We start from the raw sequence: 21,950 nt of genomic DNA, 5'->3' as shown, positions 1-21,950 counted from the left end.
TAAAATCTGGTGTTTCTGATGTCTCTAAGGATAGAATGAGAATTAACTCCTGGAGAATGTAACCGTAGGATACTTAAAAGGCAAATTGTTCACATACTTTCTTTAAAATTTGCATGAGTGTAGTAAAAGGTCATGGTAACTGCAGAGTCTCCTCCTCAGATCCTTGCCTGCCGGTGGCTGATTGCAAGAGCCTGTTGCTAAGTGTTCCTGGAAACGGAATAAAGATGAAGCAAGATAATTGAACAAGGAGGAGGGAGAGGGAAGGAAAAACCTTGGAGCTCGAAGCCGAACCGCAGGGCTGCCAAATGAGATGAATATGTTGGAGTTTGACTTGGTGGCTGCATTCAGTCAGTTCTGACCCAGGGATGGGGAAGGGGTGACTGAGCCTGAAACTTTGTGGCAGATCCTTGGAAAAAGCCGCTTGGACGCAAGTGGAGGATGTGCTTGGCGTTTCCCGTGGCTCGTCCAACTCCAAACATGTTTGCTTCCTAGCATTGAGGCTGGAGTGGGGGTGGGAAGGCCGGGCGTGCTCCCACGGTGCTCTGTGCTCTTTTCCTGGATAAAATCTCTGTTCCTGCAGCGTGCGTTTTGTTAGCCTGGGATGATCTTCTGGATGGTCATTAGTCACAGTAAGCAACAGGATAAAACGAGAACGCAACCAAACAAACCCAGATCTTGTCTAAAGCAGAAAAGCCTTCAACTCCAGATGACTCGAGGGGTATTTTCTGCCTGTCTCAGGTCTGGCTCGCCTCTGAGGAAGCGACTGATGTTTGTTACATGTGTTGCTCAATTGAATAAACCTCTGATGCAGCCTCTTTTTATTGCTGAAGAGCCGAGGAAGCAAAACTTCCTCCTTACCTTTGGTCAGTTGAAATTCTTGTAAAAAGACCAGACTTTCTCTGTCTCCATGGATCGATTGCCTGGAAACAGTTTTAATAACTCTTTCTGGAGTAATTTTTATCATCCCAGTGCATTTTACAAACTCTGAATATAGTAACAGCTGAAATAACAGCCACATCTGAGGAAGGTCGCTTGCCAGCGCACAGCAGTCTTCAGTGTTTTATAAAAGGACGCACCATCGGCTCTTCCTTTTGCATAGAATCTCCCTTATTCCCACCCAAAAGATTGAGGTAGCACTCCTGCCATCCAGCCCTCTGTGCCGCCTCCTGGTTTGCTGTTGTCTGGAAGCCCCTGTGGCAGAGCAAGGTGCTGGGCATCCTCACCTCGCTGAAGCCTGTGATTTCCAAGCCTCCCCCTCCAGCTGGGGCTGGCTGTCAGTGGAGGGAATTAATACGCTGCATCTTATCTGACATTTTGAACGCCCCCGTGGGATTTGCTTTGTCATTGGTTCCTGGCAGCAGCCCCGTTTCGCTGTGGCTGCCTTCGTGCCGTGCTCAGGCAGCAGGAGGGAGGCTGTGCCCGAGGCTTGTGCGCACCAGGGGTCGGTTCTGCCTTCCCGGTGCCGTATTTCATCCGTGTGCTGACTCACGGGCTCCTGCCCCTTTGAGAAACTGTATATGTTGTGACTTCCATCAGTCAAGTCAGGGTGTAGTTGGAGCTTTTTGACCTTGCTGCTGATTTATCACCATCTCTGTTCGTCTTTTTAATTGGCTTGGCAGTTGCAAGACACGCTGCTCAAGCCTGAAAATAAAGAGGTGGGAACCCCAGCCTGCCGTCTCGTTCCTCGCTGGTTGATGGCTCTGGAGCTGGGGCCTCTTGCGTCTCTGTGCTGTGTCTCGGGGGATGGATCAGGTTCCCTCGCCTGCCCTGCACCCAGCACACTGTGTGTGTGTGTGTGTCGTAGACCCCGTGTCCCCTCAGCCCCGTCTGCCTGGCCCCCTCTGGGCTCACCAGGCCCTGGCGATCCCTCCTCTGCCTCTGTGCCCAGCCTGTACCCCGTCTCTGCTCCTTCCCCTCCTGATTTTCCTGCTCTTCGCCTTCTCCTCACAAGTGATGCCTCCAGCCATGCTGGAGCACAGCTTGATGGAAAACCCCTCTGCAAAGAGCAGCTGGGTGTGGAAATGGCTCCTCAAATTCCCACCCGCTGGCTTGTGCTGGGTTGAGATGTGGGTGCATCTGAGCTGTGCTCAGCTTGGTTCTGCTCTGGTTTTTAGTGTGTGCAGGTGATTGATTGCAAACGTGGGACTCACAGTGGGGCTTTCCCGTTCAGAGGGCAGTGGCTCGACGTCGGGCAGGTTTATGTTTCCAGCCTGTGCAGCCTCTCTGCGGAGGAGCTGAGTTTTGATTTAGGGAGCAGGAGGAAGAGGAGAAATGTTTGATAGGAGAGAATTTTCCAGGCAGCCTGACCCGTTCCATCTGTCCTGCCTGTGTCACGAGTTGGTCTGATGGCCTTCCCCGCAGGGCACCCAGCGCTGGCTCAGGCCACTGCGGCTCTGGGGCTCAGCCATCCTTGTGAAGGCACGGAGGCCCCGAGACGTGTCATCGTCAGTTTGTTTAGCCCAGAGCAGTTTCGACAGCGGGATGTTTGCACAGGATAGACTTTAATGGCTCCAGAGGAGAAATCTCCTGTGAGGGCCGTGGCTCTGCTGGGTCAGCACAGGCTGTGGACCCCCTGTGACCCCAAGAGCCGAGGAGGAGCAGGATAACTCTGAGCTGTTGCTGGTGGGGATGGCTCGTTCCAGCTGGAGCTTGAGAGCGCCTGGGTCTGGTTAGCTCCTGCTGTATTTTGACCTGCGTGTGTGTATGGAGTGAACCCCTCAAGCTGTGCTGCCCTCCCAAGCAGCAAGCAGAGCCTGTCTTGCGTACGAAGCCCGGAACTGCCCCAGTAGCGTGGGCTGCGAGCTGGGGCTGTGGTTATGGCCTTTCCAGCGCTGCAGCTCTGTAACCTTTGCATGAAAATCCTTCTTGGGTTGCAGACCAGGAGCTCTGCCAGACAGCGATTCAGCGCCGACAGCTCAGAGACACCGAGGTGGATGTGGCTGTAGGGAGGGCCAGGCCAACCAGTTCACCCTCTCCTGAAGTCAGCTGGAGCAACTGGAGGAAAGTGGTTGTTTTGAAATAGTCTGAGCGTTTGCAGCGATGGAAGTGCTGTGTTGAGTGGAGGTCTTTGTGGTGAAGGCATCAGCAGTGATGCTGTGGATGAGCTATTTAATTTCAAAAGATGCTGTGTGCCAATCCAGTGGGTGCCTCAGCAGCGGTGGGCACAAGAGGGTGTTTTCAGATGTCTCGGTAGTTTTAAAAGGGTCTCCCATGTTGCTGGTCAGGGGGATGCCCCAGTGCTGGTGGGGAGGTGACGGCTCGCTGGGCTCCCGGCACTGCAGCATCCTGCAGCCCTCACTCCCCTGGGTGCGTTATAGTGCTAACAAACATTCTATTGTTTTCCAGCATTTTGTTGGTCTGATTGTGTACAATTCCCTTTCGGATTAACTGCTGAAAACAAAACAGAAACCACACTAATACCTCATTGTATGCATTAAACAAAAAAAACCCCCAAAAAAACAAAACAAAAAACCCACCCCAATTTCCCTGCAGATTTAAAAGGCTTTTGTGTTTGGTGGGAATTCACTCTAAACTCAGGGAGTTTCAGAAGTGTTTGTTTCTTAATGATCCGGGATTGCAAGGCGTTTGACCTGGAGATTACCACCAGTGCTCCGTAGCAGCGAAAGCAAAGGCAGCGGGTAGGAAACCCAGGCTGTAACGTGCGGCGCTGCTGGCAGCTGTCCCGCTTCCAATGACGGATGAGACTTGGGACCAAGAGAGACCCTGAACTCCGAGTCAATATCCCAGACTGCCACTCCACCCCTCGCCTTTCCTATAAACAGATGGAAAAATATCCCTTCCCTATAGAGAGAGAGAAATTATTATTTTTTCTTATTACCTTTGTGTTTACATAGCTGTTTCTTACTCAGTGCTAGTCATTTGGGAGCATAATTTATAGGGGCCATGTATGATACATGTGTCTTAAATTTTTCCCACAAACACTTTAACTCTCTCTGTCCTCAGTGCTTTTTATGTGTTTGTCTTGCTGTCATACTTACCTACCAGGAAAGTGAAAAAAACTCTGGTGAAAACAGGTAACAGAAGGTGGGTTCAAGGTGCTATCAGACCCGCTGGGTTCTGCACTCGTCTGTGTACAAGCTCTGTGCCCCCATTCTCCTGGAGGTGAAGGGAGACTGCTTGCCTCAAAGCAGAACTGTAGGGAGAAAATAGTTAATGAAATATCTTGAGGTGCTCACGTGCAAGCCTCCTTTTAAGAGGTGAAGCAAGGTGTGCACAGAGGTGTATTTCCTAGTCCTGGGTAGGATGCTGCATCCTTAAATTCTGCATCGTATTTGGGCTGTTGAGTAAAATTTGAGGAATGTCTGGAAAAAAAGAGGTTTATAAAAGACATCCCTGTAGTGTTGATAGACCAGCCTGTCTCGTAGCATCCTCCCTGCATGATTTGCTGCCTACGTTGTTATCTGTATGCTTAGACAAATGATACTTTGTCCTGATCCTGGGATCAAACCAAGCTGCCAGCCCAGCGCTTCTTTGAAACTTGCACATGTAAAACAACCAGGCCACCTCTGTATCTGCTCTGGGCCCTGGGGCTTTGCTCTCCATAGATCATGTTAACCACTCTTCAGTGCTGCTCAAATTAAATGTTTTCCTATCAGATGTGGGCTGCGGAGGATCCAGGCTGTCAGCCTGCATGTACGTCAGGAGGAGAAGGATGCAACGTGCTCCGAGCCGGGCGTGCGCCAGCCATATGCTGCTTTGCCCTCAAATTAAATGCTCAGCTCACAGTCGGTTGGACATCTGAGCCCGGGAGACTGCAAAGAGCAGCGCTGCCAGCACTGGGTGAGCAGGGGGTGAGAGGAAGTGAGGGGCGCGGGACACAAGCTTGGACTGGCCCAGGTCCCTCATCCCAGGGCTTTGGCTCTGGAGCTCCTCGAGGAAACAAAGAGTAGCCCTTTGCTGGTGGCCACCTTGCCAGAAAACCCCACGGAGAGGATTTCCTCCCACTTTGGCTCCAAAGCTTTTGCCATTATGTTTCACAGTCGGGAAGAACAAAAGCCTGACTACTGCCAGAGTCTCCCCTGCCTCCCCACTAGCTGTGGAATGACACAGGCAGCCACAAGCTGGACCAGGCTGGGCCACTCTCCCACCACAGAGCTGCAGCAAGGACAGGATGGAAGTGACAAGCAGGACTTTCAGGTTGATTTTTTAATTTTTTGCTCACACTGTGCCATATTGTTGGAACATGACTGTCAGGGGAGCATCCACAGCAGGCGCTGCTGGGGGAAGCTGGTCCTAAGGTTGGTTTTAACTGGGCTTTCTCCCATCGCGGACAGTGTGGGGATGGAGAGGAACAATAATGTGGTAGCCCAGCTGCCCACCAGTCCCTGTGCACCAGTAGCCCCGGTGCCCAGCACTGTCAGTCTCAGCAGTTCACATCCATCTTGTTCACTGCAATTCCAAATCCTCCCTCCTCAGCTCATTAATGTTCTCAGCACAGACATCTCTCTCACCATTGTATTTTGTAATTAGATTTTGATTTGCTTTCAGAGAGGAACAACAGCACAATACACATTGATTTACCCCAAGCCTCACTTGGTCTCCTCTGTGTCACAAGGTCAGACCTTGGCGTGCACCATCTGCCCTCGACACCTCCCCCTGCTATTTGGGTGCGTGTCGTTCCCGCACTGCATCTCCCTTCTGCTACGAGGGTTCCCTTAAACACGGAGGGACAGGAGCAGCGAGGGAAGGCTGGAAGAGGAGCCTTCACCCGAGCTGAGCTTGAATCACAGGGACAGGCGTGAACTGGATTTAAATCAACAGGGTGAAGGAGCAGTCTGTTGTTCTGCAACCCCATGCCTGCTGCCTGCAGAGCCTGGGTGGCCCCTGGTGCTTGTAAAACCCTTTGAGGGACGATGTAAAAGCTGCAGTTTAACACTGCGAGTGGGGACAGAGAGGTCCTGCACAGAGCCAGACCGTGGCAGGGGAGTGGTGGGGACGGCTGCGGCTGGCTGGCCAGCCTGGAGCCTGTCTGTGTGGCACAGCTGGAGGTAGAGCTGGGAAATGGGCTCTGCCAGTCCCTGCAGCCCTTCACCGAGGGTGATTTTCCACCTGAGCACTACTCCTGAGCTCCTCTGACTGTGTGTTTCAGCCTGTGGCTCGGGAACAAGAGACTGGCAAGAGCCGAGCTGGTTCCTGTACTGGAAGCCCTGCTGCGCTGTTGTGTGAGCACTCAGGGGGCAGTTGGAAAAGCGGGGTCTTGCCAACCTCTCACTGGAGGAATTGTGCAGACCCTGAGGGTGTTGTTAGAAGCGGCTTTGCATTTCCTTTAGCAGAAAGCAGCAGCCGTCTGTGTTGGGGACATGTTCGTTATTGCTGAGGGATCTGCTTTTGAGTTTTTAAACCAGCTCACTCCGACTGTCTCTGGTCAGGGTGGACATGTGGGTTGCAAGGTGAGCAGAGGCAGCGTCTGCCCTGCCTGCTGGCACAGGCAGATGGCTCCGAAACCTCTGTGTCTCCTGGCAGCTCCATATCCCATGGAAGATGGAGGCGTGAGAGCTTTTACGGTCCAGGTTCACACAACAGTGGAGAAATGCAGCCCCCAGCGAGGGCGGGAGGGCCGCTTTCCCACCGGCCAGGGCTCCTTTCACTGCGAGCAGTTGTGCTTTCTCTTCGCCAGCATTAACCACTGCAGCTCAGGATTTATGATAGTAGGTGAAGGCAACCAGGGCTGGTAAATCAATCAGCACAACCAAAAATAGCGCCTGGCAGCTGCTTGAAGTGGGGGGATCCCTTCCCCACAGTATGCACAGAGCAGGAGGGGATTTCATCTTCCCCGGCTGGGTGCCAGCCCTGTGCAGAAACAGCTGTGGGCTGCTGGGGAGACCTATTGTCTGACACCTTGATCTGGAAAAATGACTGTGGCTGGCTGCAGACTTCTCTCCAGTGTGCGTCTCGGACGGGCATTTCCCAGTCTGCAGGGTGGGGGAAATAACTGAGCCAGCTGCCAGCACAGAGAGCAGCTTTGGGACCGATGCTGAGTGCTGCTGCCTGGCCCCACGTCTTGGGATCACCTCAGACCTCAAATCATAAGTGATCATTTTAAAGCCTCTTGTGGCCAGCGGTGGATGGAGTCGCAGAGGGAGCCTAGGGCTGCGGTTTCCAGGTCCTCCAGAACGGCGTGGTGGTGCTTTGTGTAGGGATAAGGTTACTGGAGGAATTCGGTGACTCTGTTTTTTCCACTGGACTGCTGCACTTAACCACTGGCACAGGAGCCAGAGAGGTTTTTGTAAAGATGATCAGGCTGTACAGCATCTTGCGAGGGGGTATATTCCCTTGCTCCTTCTCCAGCGGGCATCCTGGGGTGAGTATTGAGTTTAGCAAGCGCGCAGCCTGATCCAGGAGCGAAGGGTGCTCTGAGAGGATCAGCTGCTTTCAGGCTGAATAGTCCGTAGATTATTTCCACATCTGTGTTAGCTTTGGCTTGATCCCACAGATTTGCAACAGCTGTTGGGAAGCGGAGCAGAGATCCCCTCTTTAAATGGTTGATCAAATCCTCAGAGTGTGGAGTATGTTATTTCTATGTCATCCTCTTCACGGCAGGAAAAACAGCTTTTAAAAGTTGCTGAGGCAGCACTCTGCCCTGCTGCCGGAGCTATCATCCCATCGTCCTGCGGTTTCAGAGCAAGTCGTAATTTGCTTTCCACATCCCACGCCCAGCCTGACACAGGATCCCTTGCGAGGTGCGTGGTTGTGCAGGTACTTGTCAGCTTTTTTCTCCCGGCCTCCTCTTCCTGCGTCGACCACAACCAGGGGCGGTACACCGGGCAGGACCGGGGAGGAACCTGTGTGTGAGCAAACCCTTGGTATTTTACCTTGAGAAAAAGTAACCGGTACAATAGTTTGCCACAAGACAGGTGAAGTCATCTTGGTGTTTAGAGGCTTTAGGTGGAGGTTGGGTGTCTTTGGAAGCTGCAGTTCAGCTGGTGGTGTGGGGTGAGAATCTCACAGTGAGCTATCATACCCAAAAAGCCCAGCTAAAATGAACCAGCCCATTTCCTATCGAGGTTCTCTTTCAGGTCAGACCTGCAGCAGAAGGAGTCATCAGTCTCCCTTCAGAAGTGCCCGATAGGCCTTGGAAAGCCCAGTCTGGCTGGAGAGGGCTAGGGTGGTGGGAACGGTGGTAGATGCTGGCACTCATGTGTTTCTCATTCCCCATCAGCTTTCCCAGTGAACGGGAGAAACCAAACTGCTCCCAGCAGCAGCAGATGTCACACTGACCTTTTTTGATGCTTTTTGACCCTTTTGACACAGACCTTTAGCTTCAAGCTTGCTTGAGGCATTCTGTGGACCCTCAAGTGATGAGTTAGAAGCGTCAACCCTCCATGTGATGGGGACAGAGTATCTGGATTGCAAATTTCCTGTACCACAGATGTCTGGGCAGCCAAGACTGGTCTCTGCAGTTGGGGCCTGATGGCATAACACATCCTGAGAAGACCCAGGGCTAGTTGTTAGCAAGAACTGCCAGGTCTGCTGGACCCCGTAGCCTGCCGGGAGCTAGCCAGCCAGTGCTTCCAGCAAGAGCGGGTTGGGTTTGGTCTTATCCTCTTATCTGGGGTGTCCCAGCCCTGTCCTGTGAGCACAAGGAGTCGATGCAGCCTCTTGGCTCTGAAGTGCAGACCCTGCTGCTTTCCCAGCCAAGCAAAACTGCCACGACCCGCCGTAGTGCCCCAAGGGGAGTGCTGCCCTTATGCAAAGGGCTTGGCAAAATGAAGTGTAATGTAAGCAGCTATTTAAAGAGAACGATCCAATTGCTAGTTGTAATTTCCTCATTGTTTGCAACACCCTCTTAAATGCTTGTGATCCTTATAAAGAGCTTTTCCCCACCCTTTAAACTTCACAGAAGTGGATTTTACCTTCTGTGGTTTGTGAATTGGCATTATGAATGAGTCTGCTTGTCCCAAGGAATACGGCTATTGGAAAGTGGAAGCTGGGGGGCAGGACACAAAGCGTTGCCTTTCTCTTGGTTCTAGTAGATGGAGGTTAATAGTCTTTTTAGATCAGTATTAATGCTTTCCATCAGACCCAAGAGGGTTTTGCTAAAACCCCACTGCAAGTTTATGTCAATCATTCAAGTGTACCTTTTGCGAAAAGGTGTTGAAAGAAATATTTAATGCAGTGCCATTAAAACCTGAATGTAGATGTGACTTTCCTGTCAGCTAGATCTCTGATGAGCAAGCCAAGGGACATGGTTTGCTCTGCCTGCACATTGCATCCCTTTCCTGCCCTCGTTTTCCTGCTTTCCCAGATCGTTCCCATCTCGGGAAGTGGGATTGCCTCTATTTGGAAATCAGGGACGGTGATCTGCAGGGCCGTGGCTTCATTCTTTGGGAAAAAACTTGGGTCAAGTTTCTGTGTGAGATGCTGCTGGAAGCAGCAGCACGTTGTGTGAGGGTTTCTCTGGCTCTTGTGCTTGAACCCTTGCTGGGACGGGGTGGGATTCTGGGTCCCCTCCCGTCCTTCTCCTGTTTCTGGGTTTTATTCTCCAAACCGAAGCGAGCTGTAAACACCCGGAGCCTGAGGGGCTTTACAGAGCGGAGCTTAGGGGAACGTGGTGATTCATTTCCTTCCCCTCTGGCTCTGCTATGGTTTGGCTTTTGTTTAAGAGTTTGATAATTCACTGCTGGGCTGTTCAGGTTGAAATGCTCGGAGAAATGTAAGTAAACGTGGTGACTGCTGGGGGGGGGGACCCGCTCCTCCGGCTGCAGCCAGCCCACACCAGCACTCTGGGCTGTGCCAGCAGCTGTCACCATCTCCATCCTCCCCATCCCAGCGAGCTTCTGTACGTGGGATAAGCTCCAAATCATCCTGTGCCAGAAGCATACGCTGAGAAACGTCAACCCGGGACCGTGTGACACCCAGAGCACTCAGTCACCGGCGTGGTGTGAAGCCGAGCTCACTGCGAAATGTCACGACCAGCAGACATTAACGTCTTGACCACGACGCTCAAACCGTGGCTATCACAGCCTGCACGGCTTCTGCCCCTGGCTGGGGGGACCACTGCGAGGCTGGCAGTTCAGGGTGGTGTCAAACCTGTTAATCAGCTCCTGGGGACAAACCCGGGAAGCCCCTGTGGCGAAGAATCGTTTTTCTGAGCGTTGGCCTTGTTTTCAGCGTGGCTGTGTCTTGGCAGGGGTTGCTGGTTTGTTTAATGAACACTGAAATGGGAGGGGAGGAAACAGCCAGGGAAGCGTTACAAATTGCTTCAGAGCAGTGGCATTAAAAAATATTTGTGCTTACCATGCCTTGTAAATTAAGGCCTCAAAGTACGGTAGATACTTACCCCCGTTTTACTTGCAAAGAGGCAAATGCAGCAGGAGGAGAAGCTTTACCTGCGCTCACAGGCAAGCCCGCAGCAAATGTGAGACAAATGGTGTTGTTGCCTGTGGCACTGAGGGGACGGTGTGGAGGGTGGGGGTCTCTCTGGGTGTTGGAGGTCCAGGCTGGCCCAGCAGCTCTGGAGAGATGCCCTCGTGTGCCTTCACACGCGTTGCCAAAGCACCAGCTCTGTTTCTTTGCTTAGCTCCGACTTCTGATCTGAAAGATGCTAACGCTCAAACATCTTCCTCTTTACGCTTGCCAAGTTTACCTCTCTGCTCCTGATCTCTTTTACAGCTGAAGCTGTGGAACAAGTACAGAGTCTCCAACATTCCTTCCCTGATATTTATCGATGCCTCCAGCGGGAAGGTGGTTTGCAGGAACGGCCTCCTGGTAATCAGAGATGACCCAGAAGGTAAGACCTGGAGTCCTGTGAGCCACAGAAACATGGGCATGCAGCTGCCTTTTCATTTCAGCTCATTCTGAATTGCCTTGGCGGGGAGGGAAGGAGGAAACAAACAACTATTGTCGTACTTAACTAATCGAGGCACTGTATTATTTTCAGCATAAAATTTTCTGCGTCGTTCCTGCCAGATCTTGTGTTTTGGTTTTGCTTGTTGAAAAGAACAAAGATTTCCCCTCTAGGAATTTTGTCTGAAGTGCTAATGAGGAAAAAGCTAGGCTAACTGAAACATTAAGTTTGGATTTTTCCCTGCTGGAGGCACAATGGGGAGACAGACTGAGGGCCCAGACTGTCCATACCTTGGGAGCAGAATCCTTCCAAAATACTGAGTGGGACTTTATCACTGACTTTATCACACTCTGTTAGGGTAATAAATTCCCCACTATTTACATATGCAACAGTAAAATGCTACCATTCTCTGTTTCTGAGGTTTACTATGCTGAGGGTTGATGTTAAATCCATCTTCTTCCAATTTGTAAAAAAACAAAATGAGCAAAATATGTGCCCTTACTCATAGACTCCGCAGACCCATCATTCCACTGCTACAGTCCGTCCATGCACACATATTACCGACCCGTCATTTCTTTATGCAGTAGATACTGAGCACAGCGACTGAGTCTTTAATTCAGGTGGCAGGAACTGTGCAGCAGGGACACGTTGTGGCCTGAGCCATCTGTGATGTTTCCTCCTCACTGGCTGAATACCCAGAGCGATTGCTGTGGGAGCTGGCAGCGGATGATTCAGAGCATGTGTTTGTGTGTACACACACATGCTTGCTTTGGGGTGCAGAGGGTTAGTGGAAGTTTAGTTTATATATAATTTTTTTTAAAATATATATATATATAAACCCCCCATCTTTTATATGTATATAAAAGGTTATATAAATAAATAAGTGTACTTACATATATAAAAATATATGGTTAGTATCAGTGTAAGGCAAATAGTTTGCTGCATTCCTGGGCACGTACCACTTTGCCCTCTGTTGTTAAAGCAAACAGTCTTGGTAAGGAAAAGGTGCCTCATCAGGCACAAACGAGAGCAGGCTTTGTCAAGCCGAAGGTGCTGCGACTCGTGGGAGGGTGCAGCCTACCTGGGAAAAACTGCCTTCACTGCAGAGCTTGCCTTCCCCACTTCCCCCATATCTCTGCAGAAGGCGGGTTATTTTTTTGTGGAACCTTTGGAAACTGTAAATGCTGCATGTACATCTTGGTGTTCTGTGTCTTCTTTTCACCCCCATCCCCACTCCTCCAGGTCTGGAGTTCCCCTGGGGGCCAAAACCCTTCAGTGAAGTTGTTGCAGGGCCTCTGCTAAGGAACAACGGCCAGACACTAGACAGCAGCGCCCTGGAGGGCTCACACGTTGGGGTCTATTTCTCCGCACACTGGGTGAGTAGTAGCTGCTTTGCAGAGCAGTTGGATGAGCTGGGGGTGCTCTGGGGATCCCCCCACAAGCTTTGCTCTGGAGTTCTGTGGGAGAGTAAAGACCTTGGGCCAGCTTGTGTTGAAGCAGTTGAGATGCTCCTGTTCTGGAAGAAGCTGTAGCATTGCAGTGGCCTGTCATCCTCAGCGGCTTTCAGAAGAGGAAGAGTGGTCAGATTTTAAAAACTAAAGAGGTTTTGTTGGCAAATTATGGGCCATAAGCCCTGGCCATGTTCAGGGCTACTGCCTGGCACTCTATAGCCTGTCCTTTCAGTCCCTCGATCACCCAGGCCTGCCATGTGTGGGCCTCCTGTGCAGGAGGTGATGCCCCTATGCACGTGTTGTGTCTTGCAGTGCCCACCGTGCCGAAGCCTCACGAGGGTCCTGGTGGAGTCCTACCGAAAAATCAAGGAGGCAGGCCAGAAGTTTGAGATACTCTTTGTTAGTGCAGACAGGTAAGGAAGCGCTAACAAATGCCCTGTGCAGGCAGAGCTGGCTGCCCCCAAGCTGGGAGCGTTGCTGGTTTGATTTGAGGAGGAAATTTGATTTGGGGTAGAGCAGCTAGGGGGTTGGCAAGGACAGCAGTGGGCTGAGAGCGTTCTGTCCATGGAGCAGCTCTATTCCGCTTTGTGGCTCGTGGGTCTCGGGTCTGGAGGATGCTCAAGGTGCCGCTGTCACCATTGGTTGACATTCAGATGCCCTGGAGAGTTAAAAATATTTTAATGGGGGAAAAAAATGCACCGTGGACCCTTTCTTGAGGAACTGGGGGCTTTAAATTCAGTCTGGCTCTCCACAGGTTGCGTCTCCCAGCAGCCCTTACTGGTGGGCTTTGGCAGAAGGGATAAAGAGCTTTGCATGCCAGGTTTTGAATGAGAAGAGGAAGGAGGCTGGCAGGCAGAGGGGCTGTGCTCTGGATCCCATGCCCTGTTCTCCTTGTGCAGGTCAGAGGACTCCTTCAAGCAGTATTTCAGCGAGATGCCCTGGGTAGCTGTGCCATACGCCGACGAGGCCAGACGGTCGCGCCTGAATCGGCTCTACGGCATACAAGGTAGGAAGGGCTGCGCTGAGGCACAGTTCTCCTTTCTGCTCCTTTTGTTGAATATTTGTAATGTCTCCTCTTGTTTAACTAAAACAAGAAAACAGCAAAGCAAAGCACAGTGCCCCAGGCAGAGCCGCTTCATGTTTCTGCTCTCCGCAAACTCACATTCCTACCACCTGCCAGGCAGGCTGTTAGTTGAAACAGGACTTCCATAAACAACCTAATTCTTCCTGGAAACTTGGAAGCTGTTTTTGGCTTGGATGTTTTTTGCCTAATTACTGATTTATTTATTTTGCTTTTTCTTGAAGGTTTAAATTTCATTTTCTTGCTGTTTTATGTAACTCAAAGGCAGGCCATCGTTCTCTGCGGAGCCTGAGGAAGATGGCATCTGGTTTATGTTAGTGACATGAATTAGAGAAGAGTGCATGTTTGATGTAAACCATGGCTTTGCTTTTACTGTACGTGCCAGTGCCAGAATTCCAGCAGCCCTGGCTTCTCGCAGGGGCAGGGGAGAGACTTTGTCTGTCGGGGTGGCTTCAAAGAGTCATGAAGATGATAAAAGCTCACAGCAGCCCTCCTGGGGACTGGCACCTTGTACCTGCAGGGGATAAACTGCAGCACAGGGATGTGCAAGGTGACTAGCTCGCCAGGAGGTCTTCTGGGTGTATGTAGAGTTTCTCCCTGTGGTTAAAGGGTCTTGCTGCAATGTGTCTGTGTCTAACCCATCTTGATGTGGCATCAGTGAGGTGGGCACAGGCTGGCAGAGGGTTAATGCAATCTGCGGGGGAGATGGAGTGTTGCCACAGGGACCTGGAGAGAGTAGCATGAGAAATAATTCCTCTTCGGGGTCCTCTCCAAGCACACCTTTTGGGGTGAGTTCAGGTGCTGTTGCTCAGCTGTTGTTCCCTGACCTTAAACCAAGAACAACTATTCGCCTGCTTTAAATAGCCATCACTTTGCTGCTTAATTACCTTCCCACGAGGCAAGAGCTTTCCAAATTAATCCATCTTTTCTCTGGCCTGCTCACAGACCTCTCCAGTGCTGGTTTCGGCCGAGCGCTGCAGGACTGCTGCCAGTTTCACTGGGACTTTCTGTAAATAAGGTGTCTGGCTGTGTGTACTTGGGCACCAGGCATGCTGTTGCCAGGGAAACAGGGACAACAGCTTTCCCTCTAGCTCCAGCCACTGGGTCCTTAAATGTCTCTCTCCTCATTGTGTACTGACCTGCAGTGTAAACATGTGCTGCTCCCCTGCACCCTGACCCCTTCCTCTGCCTGGGAAGCTCCCATGTTACCCTGGCATTTCAGCTGCTCTCCCAGGGGTGCCAGCCCTGGGATTTGGGCATGTTTGAGCGTGAACCCACTGCTTATCTATCGTGATTTTCCTGTAAAGAGGCAACCTCTCCCTCCACAAGGATGAACTACAATCCCACAAAGTCACATCGAAATGTGGAGGCAGGCTGATTTACACCCTGAGCGGGAGGCATCGCCATCCCACCTCCCTTCTCCCCAGGTGCCACACTGGCTTTGCAAGGCTGGGCTGGGCTGTTACCCCACCGCAGTCTGGGGTGGAGCAGGGTGTTGCAGAGAGGGTGCCAGGGCACTGGGAGGTGATGGGGGGGCTGGGGGTGAACCCTCCTGCTGCTCCAGGGGCTCCAGGTTGCTGCTGGCCCCCACACAGGCAGCAGCTTGGGACCCTCCCTGCCGACTTTGGGCTTTGCAGTCAGGCTTCTGCAGCAGGCTGCCGCACAGGCTGTAGCAAAAGCTTTCTGCAAACAGAGCTGGATGTCGTGGGCTCAACTCATCGCCACTGGTGCTGATTCCACCCGAGTGAAAAACCGGACCTGTGTAATCTCACCTACCTTCCCCCAGACACATCTCCCAAGCCCCCTTTGGGGCTGCAGCTCTGCACCAGCAAGAGCACGTAACCTCTTTGGTGCCCAGGTTACCATCCTGGTGGTGCCCTGGGTTGTGAGCACAGCACACATGTGACGGGGAGTTTCCACTGGTTTTTGTAAGTCCAGGAGCTGAAACAACAGAAGAGCTTGTCTTCCCTGACTGCTTTAAGTTCCTGAGCAGTGGAAAGCAGCAAGAGAGTCAAATCTCTTGTTGTTTTAGTCCTGTGTTGGCCCCTACAGCGTTCAAAAACTCAGTGTAAAATGTAAGTTGAGTTATTGGCCTTTATTTGGGTTTACTTGAATGCCTCTATTCATAACCCATGCGCAGCCAGTGGGCTGTACCGTACCCACCTATATATTAAATTGCTTCTGGGTGTAGCACTATCTTGAGAAAGAGTCATCTCCTGTGTGGTGGCTGCTTAGGAACAATTCTCTGTTGTGTGGGCAGCTCCCAGTCTGCGCAGTCCTGCCTTAGGTGGAATCCCCTGATGTTAGCTCTCCTTTCAGTGGGATGGGGAGCAGTGATAAAGTCTATGCTTGGGGAGGAATCGCCCCTTGTTGTTGTATATCTTATGAGACCTCTTGGGTTCCTGGATGTTCCCTGAGCACTCTGTGTTGCCTCTTTGGGATTTGCAGTCCCTTGGGGGAACTGCCAAAAAACTATTGTTTCCCCCCCCCCGCTCCACACTTTAGCCCAGACACCCCCAGGTCACTCTCACAGCCCGGCTGGTGGGAGCAGCCTGGAAGTCACTGTTATGGGAAGTTTCTTGTACGAAGCTTCTGGAGCTTTCTTCTGAAAAGGTGAAAAAAAAAATCAATAAAACCCACCCCCTGTCCTGCGGTGGATGTATTCTGCATGTTTGCTTCAGGTTGCTTTTGATTATTCACCCAACAGACTCAATGCAGATGAGATTTCCATGTCGGATATGGGTTTTAATATATAAATAAGTAAATATATTGCCATGTTCGGTAACAAATCATTTGGCCCCTGCATTTTCATAAAATGCTAGCCCCGTGGGAACCAAATCCATTTTCTAATGCATAAAGTCAAACTGAGCCCGTCTATGCTAATTTTCTTCCAAGCTTATACAATATTCATTGCAGTGTCTGATCTGTGATTCTTCTTGATAAGTAAATTCTGGTGTTATGACTCATGGCAATTACCAAAGCCCCCAAAAGGCACTAAAATAACAAATAGTGGCTGGGGGGAGCGTGGAGGGGGGGAGCAGGGGGGGAAGTACTGGGGTTAGTGGCTGTGAGGAAGGTGAAAGATGGTTCTGTTGGTGCTGCCGGTCTGTGTCCTGTGCAGGGGGGGGACGTGTTTGCCAGAGGAGCAGTGACAGGGTTCACCTGGGAAGATGAGGCTGATCCTGCAGGGTGCCACTGTGAGCCTGGTGGGGCTGTGTCCTAACCCCAGGGACCCAGCCAGGGATGTGCAGGAAGGAACTGGGGAGACAGGGCAGCACTGCTCGGGGCCCAGAGCACATGGGTGGTGGCAGCCTCAGCCTTCGCCCGACGGGTCCAGACGGGAAACCAGAGCTTTGGAACCAGTGAGAAACCTCTGATGCAGGGGAAGGGCTGCAGGAATTGACCCAGCCTAACAGACTGAAAACCCATCCCCAAGTTTTCTGATGTGTTACTTATATTCCCCAAACATGCTAAACCCAGGATGAATTATCTTAAAAGACTGTTTTCTGACTCGGTTTGTACTTGCAGTTGGAGGTTTTAGGGGCTGGGTGCTTTGTTGGGTGTGTGTCCGCATACACGAATCAGGTAGAATGCTTTGAGGTCCCCATAGCTGTGGGATCACACGCACAATGATCTGTGTCCAAACAAGGGCCCTTAAATTGCCCAGATCAGCAAAGTTTATCTGAGCTCTCTGCCTCGGTGTGCCGCATTGCGATGGGGTACCCGGCTGAACCCACGTTTCTAGCCTGTCCCTCGTGTATAACACAGGTCTGTAAAGGATGGAGAAGCGGGCGTTTGGGACAGGGCTGGGAATTGTAAATGGATAAAGATCAGAATCGTGTGGGATGCCAATCACCGAGGGCTTCTCCTGGTTTCAGCAGTACTTTGTGCCTCGAAGGGGAGGGCCAGAGATTTCCCCATTCCTTCCAGTCTGTTTAACCCGTCCCTGCCCTAGAGCTATTTTGAATACCAGCAGTAATGAATAAGCCTTTTTGTGATACAAAATGGTTTTCTTGGCATACCCTTAGGATTTGCAAGCCCAGCCATCGGGCACGTTCCTGCGCCGCTGCTCTTACACCAGCTCTGTGCTCACAGCCCCAGTGCAGGGGCCAGGCTGGAATGAGGGGAATGCGGCCGCTGGCCCGGACCTGCAGGCAGGGGTGGGACAGACAGATGGCTGTGTATTTCCTAGAGAAATGCCTAGAATTCAGAGGGCTTGTGAGTAACCCGCTGTTGCACAAAAGTTGGGAGTGCGGTGCCAGGAGACCTGCAGGGACAAGCACCTTGGGTCCCCCCTGCTCAGAGAATGGTTCTGCAGGGTATTTCTAGTGAATGAGATCTAAAAGGAGCCTTTGGATGAGGGCAGGAGGATTTGAGCTGCTTTGGTTTGCTGGTTGTGGTCTGGGGGATGTTGCTGGGTGAAGGAGGAGAGGCCAGATAGCAAGTGGATTGAGACCTGGGTGATGAGAAGCAGATGACAGTGCCCGGCACTGGTCCCTTCACCCATCTCTCAGGACCTAATCCCAAACTCTCCCCTCTTCCTTCCTTGTGGGATGTTTCTTTGTCTGCTTGATGAGAGAGGAATGGTGTGCTTTCCAGGTGAAGTCGCCAATGTGAGCAGCTCCTCTTGACTTGCCTGTGACTGTTCTGTGGTGGAAAAGCCTGGTTGGTGCCTTATCAGATGGAATGGTCACCAGCTGGTGTCACCTGGGCCCATCTGAATGGGTGACCTGTGCTCGACCTTTCCTGCAGGTCTGCTCGCCTCTCTTACAAAGGCTTCTCCTTTATGACAGGGCTTTCCAGCCCCGTAGCTCGGGATGAAACGCTGCTTTGTCCCAAGGGTCAGAACCTCTTCGGATGTCCTCCGAGCCCCATCCTGCCCAGTGCTGTGATCCAGCAGACCTGGATGTTCCTGAACAGCTTCGTTAGTCTCAGGAAGGATGTGTTGTGGCAGATCTGTACTGTCCCTCTTCGTATAAAGTGATGTATTTAACAGATTATCTCATTTGTTTTTATTCCCCCCCAAATGAAGCAAAATGCATGTGTTACTGCCTTTCCCAAGGATCCAAACTGCAGAAAGAAATAACCTGGGACCTCCATCCTGTGGGTGCCTGTTCGGCGCTGTGCCAGAGCTGGCAGAGGTGTGTTGAGCTTGGTAACAAGCAGCTCCAGGCTCCAGCTGAGGAAATGAAGCCGGTTTTGTCTCGAGATCCACAAGCTGCACCAGCGTGCAGGGGAGTCTCCTTTTCCCCACATGCTGTTCCCTGACAGACCTTGACCTGTGTCCATCCCAGCCTCTCTGCACGGCAGTCTGCTGGGATCCTTGAGGGTATCCCGGGGTGGCCAAGGGCAGGGTTGCTCTGCCACAGTAGAGTCACTTGTAGCCACGGTTTGGTCCTGCAGGATTTGGAAACTGGCAGCTGAGTGTGGAGGCAGGACCCACACCACGGCCACTGCCAGACCGTGGCGAGGACAGCAGCTGGGTTCATCCGTGTGCAATTTGGCCACGTGGCAGAGCCTGCTGGTGTTAATGCTTGTGATCAGTATGATTCTCCTCCATCTCCACTTGCAGAGGCGTGGGTATTGGGTGTCCCAGGGGTGAGCCGTGCCCCTGAGCACCAAATCACTGTGGTTGGTGCCGTGCAGCTGCTGCTCAGTCCAGGGGCCTTTCCTCCCCTGGCAGTGTCGGGTGCTGTGAATCCGTGTCTGAACCAGGTAATAATGCTCATGACTGATCAGACACATCCCTGTGCTCTGGAGATGGCTGGGTGCTTAGTGATGGGTGCTGGAGGGGTGTGGGGGTTCACAGAGGAGTTTGTGGCTGCTAAAGCATACGGCCTTCCTCCTGGGAAGGAACACACCCTGCTTCCTGCCTGCCATTGCCTGTGGTCTTTCTGCTGAAAGGTCTGAGTATGTTCCTGCGAACAGGGGACACGCAGCAGCTGCCTCCCAGGGCCGGGGTGGTGGTGCCTACGGGGCAGTGAAGCTCTGCCTCGCATGCAGGAGGTATGTCTGTCCTGTCCGAGTGCTGCAGGAGGGAGCTTACAAGGTGTGGTGGGGTTTGCGTCCAGGAGCGTCAGCCGAAGTGACCCCTGCCTGTGCTCGGGCAGGGGGGTGCCGGCAGTGCCACAGCTGGTCTCTCAGTGTCCTGCTCTGGCTGCTGAATTACAGCCTCTGCTGGGAAGGAAACAGGATCCAGTGACCCCGGTTCCTGCATGTGCACAAGCTGTGGAGAGGCAGCGTGCTCACTGGGCTCCTGCCAGAGCTGGAGGCGGTGGGAAAAGGCCCTTCTCCCCACGCTCTGTCGCTGGCCAGTTCACGTTTTGGCTGACCCCTGCCCTGTTTTTCTTCCATCACAGGCATCCCGACTCTCATCGTCCTGGACTCCAAGGGAGACGTGATCACACGGCAGGGGCGGGTGGAGGTGCTGAATGACATCGAATGCCGCGAGTTCCCCTGGCACCCCAAGCCCGTGCTGGAGCTGACAGACTCCAACGCCGTGCAGCTGAACGAGGGCCCCTGCCTCGTCCTCTTTGTGGGTACGGAGCGTCACTGCTCTGAGAGCAGAGCCTGGGAAGGGAGACGGGCCACTGCCAGCTTGGCTAGAGCTGGCCACAGGGCTGAGAACCTGCCTCTGGTGGCGATGGTGTCTGTGGGAAGGGATGTCAGCCCGTTTCCATCGCCAAGAGCTACGTCCTCACATGTCCACAAGGGAGGGAAAGAGAGAGCTCCCTGTGGAGTCCCCTCGAGGGGTGCAAGGGGCCGGACAGACCCGGAGCCATGTCTGTACCAGGGGAGCGGGCTGCTGTGGCTCGCGGGGCTCTGCCGGAGCCTGCCCGTGCCCACGGCTCTGCCACAGCTCCTGCTCAGCCACCCGAGGGATGCGGCGGAGCAGCGAGTTGCAGCGGAGAGAAGCTGTCCTATCAAAGCTGCTTTAGTGGCAGCGGTGGAGGGGAATGCTGACAGGGTGTTGGGGAGTACGAGAAATACACTGTCACAGCCAGTGGTGGTGGTGGAGACGGGAAAAGCTGCTCCGGAGCAGGGACCTCGGGCACACGTGACGCGCCAGAAGAGGCTGAGGGAGCGTCTCTGAGAGGGGTTAGAGCTCTGTGCTGGAAGCCACAGCTTGGGGCTTGAATCCCTGGGCTGAGCGGGGCTGTGACAGTCAGAGGAGCCTCTTCCGTGCTCTGCTGGTACTTCAGTGCTCTCCCTGCGGGGTGTCTCCCCAAAGTCCGTGTCCCTCTTGCATGGCTCACCCACACAGGATGCTCCCACAGCTTCCCTGCTAGGGACACAGCCCTGGTGCTCACCCAGGGCACAGCTGGCCCCCTCCTCATCGCCTCCCTGCCAGCCACGGGCGTTAAAATCGGGTGAGAGCTGTGGCCAGGATGAGCCGTACTGCAGGCTGAGCCCCAGCAGGGCAGGGGGGAGGCAGAGGGGGGCACACAACATCTCAGGGAGCGAGCCCAGCGGTCATGGACTCACAGGGGCAGCATGTCTGTCCCTTGAGTACTCTGTGGAGTGGTGGGGGGGGTTTGCTGAAGAAGAACCCCCCTTTCCCTGAGCGTGCTGGTATCAGTCAGGGGGGCCTGGCCCAGGGCAGGGCTCGTGTCCCACTTCCTCGCACACCCTTTGTGAGCAGCACACCCTTCTCTGCAGCACTGATAACGTGGCTCTCGCTCTTTCACTTCTTCCCTTTCAGATTTCCTTTTGACCCTGATTATTTATTCAGCAGAGCCCCGCAGGGGATGTGAGCACAGAGCCAAAAATACTCTCCTCGCATGGGGAGGACCGGCCGGCCACACCGAGGGTGATTGATTGAGGCCGGCACTGCAGGTCTCTGGAAAGAGTTATTTTTATCTTGTTCTGAGCAAAGTTTTTCTGTCACCTTGCTGCAAGCAGAGTGCTCTCAGGCCAGTGGCTGGGGTTGTCTCTCGGCACTGAGACCTGCAGCCTCGCGGAAATCTGCTGGCGATGTGCTGGGGTGGAGATGAGGCCGGTGCTGCACCAAGGCAAGCGCTGGGGATGGGGGCTCCTGGCCAGCATGTGTCCTGCTGGAGACGCCCCCCTGGCAGACCAGTGCCTGTGCTGTGTGGGCAGCAGCACCCCCAGGAGAAGGCAGCTGCAGAAGGCAGGCTGAGCAAGAGCTGGTTGTGAATAAATCCCAACCACTCTACATCTGCCCCGGGAGAGTGTAGGGCTGGGTCAGCCAGAGTGTGCAGGGCTGCCTGGAGTGCTGCCAGCAGCCGTTGTTTGTAGAAAAATCAATCCCTGCAGACACCCCCCCAAACTCTGTGTATTTATCACTGTCTCTCACGCAGGACAGACCCCAAAATGCAGCGTGCAGTGTCTCTGGCATCCCCTCCTCTGCTTGGAGAAGGCAGAGAAGAGGGCGGGGAAGTGCACAGCAAGGGCAGAGCGCTTCGGGTGTGGGCAGTGCCTGTCCCAGCTTGGGGCTGAACTGGCCATACTGGGCAGTTACATCAGGGACCACGAGAGCTGCACGCGACCGGGAGACCAGGGGCCTCTATTCTCCTTCCTTACTTTTTTTTTTAATGCTAAAAGTTGTCCCCGAATTGAAATTGTTTCATCTCAGTGCTGCTCAAGGACG

The 21,950-nt window shown here is 52.9% G+C and overlaps 1 protein-coding gene across 1 annotated transcript; it reads left to right on the top strand.

Annotated features, from left to right (window-relative positions):
• The first annotated feature begins 4,716 nt into the window (after window positions 1-4,716).
• Window positions 4,717-20,432, top strand: NXN (nucleoredoxin). The gene is made up of 6 exons (XM_026861820.1): window positions 4,717-4,800; window positions 10,633-10,750; window positions 12,050-12,183; window positions 12,571-12,671; window positions 13,158-13,264; window positions 19,699-20,432. Exons 1-6 carry the CDS (start codon window positions 4,732-4,734, stop codon window positions 20,430-20,432), a joined length of 1,263 nt encoding a protein of 420 aa, XP_026717621.1. The 5' UTR covers window positions 4,717-4,731.
• The last annotated feature ends 1,518 nt before the right edge of the window (window positions 20,433-21,950 follow it).

The sequence above is a fragment of the Athene cunicularia genome (assembly GCF_003259725.1).
Source record: "Athene cunicularia isolate RWA chromosome 19 unlocalized genomic scaffold, athCun1 chr19_part1, whole genome shotgun sequence".
Lineage (NCBI taxonomy): Eukaryota > Metazoa > Chordata > Aves > Strigiformes > Strigidae > Athene > Athene cunicularia.
This window is presented reverse-complemented; position numbering and strand designations above follow the sequence as displayed.

Bases quoted from the DNA above. Each gene is read 5' to 3' on its own strand.
- NXN (XM_026861820.1), top strand. From the start codon at position 4,732: ATGCTCAGCTCACAGTCGGTTGGACATCTGAGCCCGGGAGACTGCAAA. The intron at 4,801-10,632 runs GTGAGCAGGGGG...TCTCTTTTACAG, and splicing joins AGCAGCGCTGCCAGCACTGG to CTGAAGCTGTGGAACAAGTA. The intron at 12,184-12,570 runs GTGAGTAGTAGC...TGTGTCTTGCAG, and splicing joins TCTATTTCTCCGCACACTGG to TGCCCACCGTGCCGAAGCCT.